The following is an 11,162-nucleotide window of genomic DNA, read 5'->3' as shown; positions in this document are numbered from 1 at the left end:
AAATCCCGCTGCCCTCGCCGCTGGTGCTCGGCCCGCCCCGAGTTCCGCTCTCTGTTTGCCCCCCAACCCCATCCTGGGGACGGGCGAGCCGGGGTGGTCATCGGAGAGTGCTCCAAGTGCGGAGCCCTCAACGCTGAAATGCAAGAAAAGAAAAAAAGAAAAAAGAAAGAAGAAGGAGAGAAGAAAGAAAGAAGAAAACCTCCTAAAACGCCAAAACCCGCTTAAACGACCTAAAAAAGCTAAAACGCAAAAACGTCCAAAATGACAAAAAAACCCAACCATCCCCCCAGGCAAACCAAACACGCGAAAATACCAAACTGCGGTAAAATGAAACGAAACCCACCCGCACCTAAAACGGAAAAATAACCCCTGGTGAAGTCCCAAGCAGCGGGCGGCCGGTGCGGGCAGGCAGCGGGCACGGCGGCGGGCGCGCTCCCGGCGGCGCGGAGGGGGGCGGTGGGGTCCTGCCGGGGGCGGGCGGGGGCACCGCGGGGCGCCCCCCCTGCCCCGGGCCTTGCCACCCCCCTCCCGGCCGTGCCCCCTCCCCCGCCCCACGAACTGCGAGTAAAGCGGCAGCTTTGTGTTGTCTCCAGTCAAATCTGGCGTTGGGGTTGAGGTTTCCTGAATTTATCCTCTTGCCATAAATCATTACGGTCTCCACCTCCCCCCCCCTCCCCCCCCGCCGCCCGGCCGGCCCTTTTCTGCCTTCAAAATCCTTCCACCAAAAACTGATCCGGGAAAAACTCCAGCCCACATGAAGGGGAAGACCCCGGGACGGCGGAGGGGCGGGGGGAGGATGCTTTGCCAAAGGGACTCGGTAATGAAAGAGGCGGGTGGCCGTGCCGCCGGCTCCTCCGGCGGGGACCCCCGCCTGCTCCCGGGCCGTGCCGCCCCGTCGGGGGAGCGGGCTGCAGTGCTCGGGCGCTTGCCGCGGGGGTGCTTTTTTCCCAAAAGGGCCCGGGCGGGGGCACCTTCCCCCGGCGCGGGTGCCCGGTGCCCGCCGAGCGCCGGGAAAGGGAGGAGGGTTGGGAGGGATGCGGCGGCATCTCCGCGCACAAACCGTCCCCGAGTCGCCGTTTTCCAAACAACCGCTTCCCAGCCGCCTCTCTCCGGCCGCCTTCGGGAGAGGGGGGGCGTCCCTGCATCCGGGGAGCGTTGCACAATTAAGCCCCTTCCCAGGGTTTTACATTTCTAATTTCTTTCTTTCTCGATTCTTTATTTTACGCACTTGTTCGGCTTGACAAGTCCACCCCCGTTTCCCACTACCTGCCCCCTTTCTCGGGGTTTCGCTGGTCTCTGTTCTCAGCTCGATAATTTTAATTGCCCGTTGGCGGGCAGCGGCGGGGCGGGCGGCCGGGCTCAGCCCGCCCGGATCCCAGCCAGCCGCGCCGCCGCGCCGGCCCCAACATCTGCTGGAAACGGATCGAGCATCCACATCTTCCCGTTCCTCCGGCTCCCGACGCCTCAGCGGTTAGCAGCCTCGCGGGGCATGTGCAAAGCACGAAGCGCACTTTTCCGATGCCAAAATCGGGGGAAGTTGTTTCCTGCAAAATGTGCGCCCATCGAGTTCGCAAAAGAAAAGAAGTTGTGGATCCTGACGTTTCTCAAACGCAGCGCGCCTGCTTTTGTTTGGATGATTTTTTATTATTATTACTATTATTTTTAAAATTTACTTGTGCCCTGCGCTGGGGCGATGCCGTGTCAGCCGGGAGCTAACGGGGCAGCGGGCGGCTGCGGGAGCGGGACGGGGCGCAGGGGTGAACCCCAGTGACTGCGCGGGCTGCGTTCACCGGTCTGAACGCGGGGCGAGCTCACCCCGGCTGGTTTTCTCCCTGTTGCCCGGGGGCTACTACACGTTTCTGCCGGGCACTTGCTGGATTTAATGGGATGTGTTAATTCTGCCCTTCGTTCGAAGTAGGCGCGGGCAGCGCCCGGGCAAATCCTCGCACACTCCCTCGCTCCCCCTACCCGAGCAGCGCCATGTGGCTGCAGCACCCCGCACCCCCCAAAAAAAAACAACCAAAAAACAAACCCGAGGAGTCTCAACAAAGCAGCCTTAAAAAAGCAGGTCTGCCTGCCTGGGGGGATGCGGCGAGTGCCCGTGCCCGGCTCGGCAGGCTGCTGGCTGGGGAGAGAGAAGCGCGGCAGTGCCCCGGCGCAGCCCCCCCGGTGCGGCACACGCACACGCACACGTGCGCACGCACACACACACGCACACACAGACTGCTCGGCGCAGCCTGAGCAAAGTTTGCCCGGGGGCAGCCCCGCAGCCGCTCGCCCCCGAGCCGCCGGTCCCGGCCCCCTCCCCGCCCCCGCCGCCCGGCCCCCCCGCCCCGGGCGCTGTGTCAGTCACGGCGGCGGCTCCTTTCATCTCCGCCGCCCCCGCCCCGACGGCGGAGGGAGGGAGAGAGGGAGGGCGGGCGCGGTGCTGAAGTTGCGCCGCCGACGCCCCGCGCCCCACCGCCGCCCCCCGTGGGGCGCCGCGCCCGCCGGCTGCGGCAGGCGGCCCCGCGCCGGGCGCTGAGCGCGGAGGCGGCCGGGGGCGCGGAGGCGCCGCGGCGGCAACTTTTTTCCTTGCCCGCGGGCGCGGAGGGAAGCGGGGGGGCGCCTGCCCGCCCGCTCCATCGCTCCCGCCCGCCCTCCCTCCTGGGGCTGTTTCTTCCTTGCCCCCCCGCCCCCCGCGGTGCCGCCGAGCCGAGCCCAGCCGTGCACGGAGCCGCGGGCGAAGCGGCGGACAAAGGCCCGGTGGGTGCGCGCCGCGGGCAGCGCCGTCCCCGTCCCCCGGGCGCCCCCTCCCCCTGCCCGCCCACCCCCCAGCCGTTTTAACTCGGGCCCTCCCGGGTGGCGGCAACTTCACTCGGAGGCGAAACTCGGGCGGGCTCCGCTCCCCTCCACGTCCCCTCACCCCCGGGGTGAGCCCGGGCCCCGGGGCAGGGGGGGCGGGGGCCGGGGCTCCGGGAGGGCGGGCCCCGGCGCGGTGCCTGGGGGCGGGCGGGACACAAGCGGGTGTATCTCGACTTACTCCGGCCGTGCGGCGCGGCAGGGGGGAGGCTCCCCGCGGGGCCGTGGCCGTGCGGGAGCTGGGGTACCTCGGCCCCGAGGGGGCGGGCGCGCGGGCGGGGGTCTCTAGCTGTCGAGAGCAACCCCGAGGACTTCACGGGATTTTTCCTTCTTCTCTCCTCCTTTTCCTCCTCTCTCCTCCTCCTCCCTCCTCCTCCTCCTCCTCCTCCTCCTCCCCCCGCTGCTCCTCCCGCTCCCGCTCCCCTTCCCGCGGCGGGCCGGCGGCCGCAGCAGACGCCGCGTTGCCGTGAGGATGCCGCAGCTGCCGGGGGCCGGGGGCGGTGGGGGGGACCCGGAGCTCTGCGCCACCGACGAGATGATCCCCTTCAAGGACGAGGGGGACCCCCAGAAGGAGAAGATCTTCGCCGAGATCAGCCACCCCGAGGAGGAGGGCGACCTGGCCGACATCAAGTCCTCCCTCGTCAACGAGTCCGAGATCGCCCCCGGCGCCAACGGGCACGAGGTGCGCGGCCGCGGGGGCTCCGCGGGGCAGCGCGGAGCGGAGCGGCCGCGGGGGCGTGGGATGCCGGCGGGCTCCGGGATGCCGCCGACGGGAAGCGGGGGGAGGGAGGGAGCCTCGGCGGGGCACCGGGGAAACCCCAATTTGCCGAATTTTGCCTGAAAAAAAAAATCATCCTACCCCATGTCCCGTTTCCAGAGGGGCGGCGGGCAGAGCCGCGCGAGCTCCGCGCCCCTCCGCGCCCGGGGATGGTCCGGGAAGGGGGGGCGGGGGGGGCGGCCCCCTCTGCGCTTCGGCCCGGGACGAGAAAGTTCCCGCGAGTCCCCCGACGGTGCGGTGGTATTAGACCTCAAGCAGCCATGAAATTTCCTCGGTGAAATCAGCGGGGTCGGAGCATTAGCCGTAAACTCTTTAAGGGATTTGCATAAAACTGTTTCGGAAGAAATTCCCGACGCTAAAACAACTTTAGGGCGAGCGGGGAACCTGCCTTTTTTTTTTTTTTCCCTTCCTCTTTGCCTTTTTTTTTTTTTTTTTTTTTTCCCTAAACATCTGGTAACGAGGGCAACCTGTTTTTCATCATTATTTTTGCTATCTTTTTACCAAGAGTGTTTGGACTGCAGAAGCTCCAAATATTTTCCAGAAATAAGCCAGTTCCATTAAATGTAGGGCGCTTCTGCTAGAAGCGTTTCGCAAAGCCCCATAGTTATTTATGTCGTTTCTGGTACAGTTGCCTTCCAAGTGACTTAAGAGGGAAAAGAAAGATGCTTACATCTTACTCTTAACTTTTTCCATTCTACAAGAGGCTGTAGTGCCATGATCGATACATGAGCATCCATACAATGACTATCCTTTTTCTTCTTCTTTTCTGATGGTGGATCCCCTGTGGTCAGGTTTCGAGGCAGACCCAAGCGCAGGATTCCTACCATGATAAAGGCAGAGAGCACTCCGAGGAAGGTGAGAAGTGCATGGTCCTCTCTTCTGATATTGGCCCTCTTAGTCCCCCTGTGAACCTCCAAGCAATCCTCAAAACGGGAGCTCGGTTTCTTTGGGGAAACATAAATCTAGTACCTTTGGGGGAAGGGGGATGCCAGGATGCTTTCAAAGTGCATTTTAAAAGGAGGTGAATGTGCAACATGTTTATCTTGAGTGACCAAATGGTATTTCAGTTGTTTAGAAACTGATAAGTAGGCCAAATGGATCTTCGCTGAAGAAATAACTATTTTTAGGCTATCAGTTTAAACACATCTATGCCCTCACTCATGCAGTGCAGCCCAGTTGTGTGTGTTCAGAAACTCTGTGCTTTTTTTGCCATAGCCAAAGTCTGTTGCTTAAATCTCCTCTTCCAAAATCGAAGCTTTAACAGACCTCTTGCTTTTTTTGATGTACCAGCTGGTTAATTTTGATTGAGGAGGACAGACGAAAAACAGTTCATCGAGTATCTCTTAGGAAGCTGGGCACATGTACAAAGAATGTGTGCTGTGAAGGATGGGAGATTATGTTTAAAATGAAATGCTTATCATCACAAACCAACCAGATCATAAATATCATACAAAGACAGACACAGTTCAATCCCAATGCTTTCTGGGACTCTGTGGCGATCTTTCTCCAAACTGGTCAGTAAACAGCCTAAAAGCAGTAATGTCCACGCTCGTACCATTTTGGCACTGAGGAGGTGGAGGTCAGCTCTATATAGTTGTCTTTTCAGCCTTGCATACTTGTAAAACCTCACTTTTGAGTAGTACCATTGTCAACGGTTATATAGGTGGGAGACCTGCTCAGCCCCCCTTTGTAGGACTGGGACCCAGATTCTTTATTTTCCTGCAAAATAGTCTCCCTCACTTGGCATCCCTCTTGACTGTAGTGCCATATGTGTGCAACAGTCAGGTGCCCCCCAGATCATGACGGTTTCCTTCCAAGCCAGCCTCTGCCCTCTAATTGTGTTCCCGGTGAGCGTGGCCAGAACGCATTGTTGACCGCACACAGTGGCTCAGTGAGAGAGGGAAATGATTATATCTAGTTATCACTGCCCTGTTCCTCCCTTTCCTAACAATGACATTGGAAACCCATACTGGCAATACTTCTGAATCCGCAAATCCTAAAGGGATGTGTAAAATGGGGGGAAACTGCTACTTGAGAAATGTGATGTCACTGCTCATGTTTCTGCCTTGATTTGAACAGGGACTAGCAAAATAAATTGGTTACTCTGAGCCTATTCCATATTTTAAGCATAAACTCTTCACTAAGAGTACTTGCTCCTTTAAGAATTGACTCTTCTTAAAAAAATGTTACTACAAATTGCTGTGGACCACTTTCAGGGGTAATTTCCATGAGTAAGGAAACGTTTGCATGCAGAACATTTTTATGAATGCACAGTACCTGTTTAAGTGCTCTAACTTACAAGAAATGCGTATGTGGGGGATAATGTAATCATTGTTTCCTCTTCCATAGGAAAGCATCCAGACAGTGGCTTATACAGCAAGGGACCATCATACTCTGGTTATTCTGGGTATATCATGATGCCAAATATGAATAACGACCCGTACATGCCTAATGGATCTCTGTCGCCACCCATCCCCAGAACAGTGAGTTATCTCTTCCTAAGACTGGGTTTTGCGAGCTGGGTTTCCTCCCGTTCGGTCTGCAGTGTGTGCTCACGCTGGGGTTTTTTGGGGTAGCTTCAGTCATGGTGAAGGTTGCGCTTCTGCTGTTCAGAGCCTCCGTCCAGTGGAGTTTGAGAGGTCTTGGAGGTGTTGGTTGCGATTCTGGTGGAAAAGCTGAGATTAACATCTGCGGGGTCTGACATCCTTTGAACAGGGATGGGGGCTTTGGGGAAGCAGCCCTGGTTTGCAACTGTAGGATAATGTATGGCGGAATGATGTAAATGCCGTCTTTGTAGTGACTGGGACAGATGTGAATTTTCTGGCTTTAACTCTTCGTTTGTTGAGGAAAATGGAGGGCTGGAAGCTGAACTAATAAAATTGCTTGTCAGTGAGATGAAAAGATCGGATTTTTAAATTTTTTTTTTTTGCCTTCAGATACGGCATTGCTCTTTGCTGATGGAAATTTATTTCTGCCATCAGTTGCTCTGCGTGAAGGCTTTATGTTTCTGGCAGTATTGCTTTGAAACATACTCTCTATCTCCAGCCACAAATTGTGAAATGGTTGTTTAAGAATTAATATCAGCTGTGATGCAGTAGTTAGAGCTTTCCTTTATGTTGCGGCAGGCACTGATTCATCCAGGTTGGTCCCTCTGTTTCCATTGGTGTAGATGCACGTTTGATGGATTTTAATGTATTTTTAATTTTGGATAGTCAGTGCCCATTTTATTTTTGTAAATCTCTTGGTATATGTACAGAGCGATGGGGAGGGAATGTTAAAATGAGCTGTGGAAATGAGAGTAGTAGAACCGGAGTGGAGCAAGAAGCAAATTTGGTTGTACGCATCCTGCTGAAAAAATGCCACTGCGGTTGTGTGTGGTGTGATACAAGAAGTTGGACGCTGGTATTTCCCTGTGATAAAGCAGTTTTCTGTCTTACTGGCTCTTAGATTTTTACTTGGTGGTCTCTGTCAAACAACTAGCATTATTTTGCTTTCCGATGTTCTTGATTTTTCTTTGGGGTTGTGGCTTTTGACTTCAAAAACAGGAAAGAGGGGGCCTAATCTGAATTGGTAATTTGACAGTAGCAAAGCATGTTAAATTAGTGGATGTTCGGATTCAGAATGGCAGGGCGGTTTGGCACTGGGAAACACAGATCTGCCCTTTCTATATGTCACCATTTGCGTTGGAAAGATGCAAAAACTCATGCGATATATTGTTTTCTATAGCTCTGGGGCTTTTTGTGTATAAATTACAGTTCAGAGGCCTACAGCCATTTAGGGTGAAGCATGATGACCATGGTCTGTTGATATTTGTTGTTGTAAACACTGCTCTGCGGAAAACTTCGGTTCAGATGTATCATGGGGGAAAGGATGCAGCTTCTCGAGAGGGCACCGGGACTCAAACCTGCCCCTTTGAGGACTGGGAAACTTCAGACATTTTTTTTTATGCTTTCTTTCCCACATCGCCTTCCTTAGAAAGTCCCTAGTGCTGGTGCAAGGCTTTGAACAACAAAATCCGGTTTAATTATTCACTGAGGATTTTCTCTGTGTATGTGTGCCGTGGGGCTGCCGCTCTTTACTGATCGGGCATCGATGTCCCCAGAATATTGGCTTCTTGTGGAGGTTGTCTGCTCAGGTACTTGAGGAACCGTCCTGCGAGGGTCCATTGGAGGGGAGGAGCGGGGGAGCACATCTGCTTTCTAATTGTAAAGCTGCCTGCTGAACATCTGAGGAGCTAATTTAGTTCAGTGTTACTCTTGCATGTTACAGCAGCACCGCTATTTCGGTAAAATTGTGCTGTTGCAGGGCTGCAATGTTGACATAAGCCTGGAGTTCTTTCAGTTTAACCACAAGGCTACACGCTTGAGTTATTAAATAATTTTTTTGTTTAATTGAACTATAATCTTTGTTAGTCTCCTAGCTGACAGCTGGGTTTTAATGCGCGTGAGATCAAAACGCTGCATCCAGGAGATGACACGCTCGCTCGCTTCATGGCTAACCACAGCTCCAGAGTGGCACGCTGCTGGCTCTTCACCTTTGCAGGGTCCCAACCGCCGCCCTGCAGGTTTGCTCTGGCTCCCCTTTTCAGGGGGACTTGACGGGGCTGAGGGCAAGGAGCAGCTGAGATCAGCAAGCACTGGAGGTGGAGGTCTCCCCTGGGGTGTCAGTCCCCGGCCATTTGTTCATGGAGCAGCCCTGCAGTGTATACCTGCGCCCTTCCATTTGCATGACAAAGCCGCTTCTTGTTGATGCATCTGTTGCCTGGAGGTGTTAGGCAGGATTAAAAAGCTGCCCTGGGGCGCTGAATCTTTTTTCTGCCTTGGAAGGACCCGGCTGCCTGCAAACCGCCCAGGGGATGCACCCCTGGGGAAATGCGGCCGGGCTCCGGAGAGGGACCATCTATGATGGAGGTGGCCTCAGCTCACTGTGCCAGGGCAGAGAGAGCAAAGCTTTCTTGGAATGGGAAAAAAGTTACTTTCACCAGCATATATAGGGAAAAAAATGTCTTACTGTTTTTTCACAAAAGGCAAATGCTTTGCATGCTTACTTTGTAAAATGAAAAGTATAAATCTGTAGTCATACACAACATGTCTAATAAGACTTAAAAAAAGGAAACTGAAGTGTAATGTCAGTGCGGCTTTTGGAGGGGAAAGGGTGTTTGAGGAGGATTTCAAATCTTCCAAAATCTATTGCTGGAGTGGTCTCATCTTCCCCATTCTCCTCTTCTTAAAAATTTTTATCTTTTTAAATTTTTTTTTATTTTACTGGCAACTGATTTGCCTTTTAAAAGTTGTAATTTTAGGAGCAGGAGAGTGTTAACTACAAGTTCAGGTATGAGCCTCACGCCACAGTATGTATTCTTATCAGATAGCTGCATAAGTGAAAAAGCAAAGAAGTTGGTTTGGTTGGCTGCAGGAGAAGTGGCACATGATGGTACTAAACCCGCAGTAACACCTGGTGAATGTGCATCCTGTGTGCTCGAGTTATCTTTTGGTGGTTTCTCAGCATTGTGGGAGTACTGAAGATGGGAGATGGAGACAGCTGTTTGTTTTCTAACGTGTGGTTTTTTTCTTTTTTGTTAATGAGACTAGTTTTGGGGGAGCAAACCTTTCTTTCTGTATGATGGGAACGTGGGGACAAAGGAAGTAACTGAAGAAGAATCATTTATCAGTGTCTTAAATTAATCCAGAAAATAATTTTATCGTTGTTCCTCCCTCTTTTCCAATGAATTAAACTTACTGTGGGAAGGTAGAGGATTTCTGCAACCTTCCTTTTGTCCTTATGTCTTCTTGAGGTCTGGTTTTATTTCTTTGTGGCTAAACTGTCTCTCTGTAGCAGCTGGAGGTGTTAAATAGTTGGCGGATACAATCTATCCTTACAGTCACCTTACAGTGACTTGGAAAACATAGCATATCGTTTGAAAATGATGAGGGATTCTACTGAGAGAGTTTGAGTGCAAGGAACAACGTTTATACGTAGGACCGCCCTACCCTGCCTGTTTTGGATATTCCTTGTATGCTTCTGCATGACAAGGGGTGTGAAGATAGTTCCTGCATTGAAAAGCTAATGTCCCAGGAGAAATTGTGCAGATAATATTGACGGGAGGAAGGGCAAGGGTAGAAATAGCAAGAACGAGTGGCTACAGAGCCTCAGTAAGAGGGTTTTGTTTCCCTCGCTGCACCTTGCTGTCCCTCTGAAAGCTGGCTGGTTCACTTGCTTGTAGGGAATTTCTGGGACCCCAAGGGGAATGTACAGGAGCTGTGGGACACGTACCTGTTTTTTCATAATCCTGAGAGTTTGCTTCTGCTGACTGTGCAATCGTAGGCACTTGCTGGGAGCCGTGGTCAGCTGAAAGCTCCCTGGCCCAGTATGAAATGGGCTTCGTAGCACAGATGTTGGGGCTCAGCTCCTACTCCCGTATCACCCATCAGAAAGCTTTGCACTGATTCCCCAGCTGGCACTGGAGCAGGATGCTCCAAGGGCCAGAGGCAGCTGTGGTCCTGTCGCACGTCTCTTCCTTTCCCCTGCAGCCCCAGACCCGTGCCTGAGGAAGCAGGTTGCATGGGCAGCGGGGGGCTCGACAAGCCAGAGCTGCTCACCCAGCGCTGAGGCTCTGCTGCTTCACCCTGCATGTGTCTTCTCAACGAAGTTGACTGATGCTGATTAGCTCCTTAACTTTGAAATCAGGTGTAGAGGAATACAAAGCTTCTTGACTCTATGGAAGCAGAACTTGCTGGGATTTATTTGGGGTTGCATGGGGAGGAGTTTTAGCACTATTTGCTGAGGGGCTCCGTGTGTCGCACCAAGTATCAGCGCCGAGGGAGAAGAGGAATCTGCTCAGCAGTAATAGAGGGACCTCTCTGCTGTAAACATGTCTGTCAGCTGCTCTGACTCAAGCATCACAGCTGATCGAAGATACGAGCCAGGTCTCTGTGAAACACAAATCCAAGCCATGAATGGTTGCGGGCCGAGTTTTGGTGGTGCTTTCTTTCTCCCTCGTAGTGAAAAGAATTCTCTGGGTGGAAATGGGGGCAGAGGAAGTTACTGTGGTGCCTCTGGGTTGGCTTTTGTCTGAATCTTGATCTCATTGCCCGTGATAAGATGGCACCATCCAGGCAGTCTTATGTATGTATATCCATCATTAGCATGGTGGGCACATTCTGGTGAAGAAAACAGTCTTTCTACTTTTGGTGCCTTCTTCTTGTCAGGGTGATGCAATTAGCAAATTATCTAATTGCAGATGGGCAAGGGGGAATGAAAGTGGTCTCCTGATGTCTCAGTCCAGAGGCAGCAATTGCGTGTGTCAACGGAGGCATAATCAAAACTCCCTCCCATTACAAATCATCAGAGTCGGAGCTTTTTTATTTCGGTATGTGTGTATGCTTATGTTCTAAAGCTCCTTTTTTTCTATATATCTAGGAGCTCATTCAATATAAACTGTAAATAGTGGAGCTGATGCTTACGTTTTAAGGTGGTTTAAAAGCAAAATGTCACTCCTGTTGTTTTGGTGCTGTGCCACCTCTTCTCCAACTTAATCCCAGCC

At 53.1% G+C, this 11,162-nt stretch overlaps 1 protein-coding gene across 4 annotated transcripts in view; it reads left to right on the top strand.

The window, feature by feature from the left end:
* Window positions 1–3,137: 3,137 nt before the first annotated feature.
* Window positions 3,138–11,162, top strand: part of LEF1 (lymphoid enhancer binding factor 1) — a 70,770-nt gene continuing 62,745 nt past the window's right edge. For 2 of the 4 annotated variants that reach the window (XM_037380866.1, XM_037380876.1), the window contains exons 1-3: window positions 3,138–3,523; window positions 4,411–4,474; window positions 5,969–6,102. In XM_037380866.1, coding sequence (XP_037236763.1) covers window positions 3,314–3,523; window positions 4,411–4,474; window positions 5,969–6,102 — 408 coding nt within the window. In that variant the 5' untranslated portion in view covers window positions 3,138–3,313. The remainder of the gene's footprint in view (window positions 3,524–4,410; window positions 4,475–5,968; window positions 6,103–11,162) is intronic. The other 2 variants (XM_037380893.1, XM_037380886.1) reach the window with 2 other exon arrangements.

The sequence above is a fragment of the Falco rusticolus genome, chromosome 1 (assembly GCF_015220075.1).
Source record: "Falco rusticolus isolate bFalRus1 chromosome 1, bFalRus1.pri, whole genome shotgun sequence".
In the NCBI taxonomy this organism is placed as follows: Eukaryota; Metazoa; Chordata; class Aves; order Falconiformes; family Falconidae; genus Falco; species Falco rusticolus.
The sequence above is the reverse complement of the archived record's forward strand: the minus strand, read 5'-3'. Positions and strand labels throughout refer to the sequence as shown.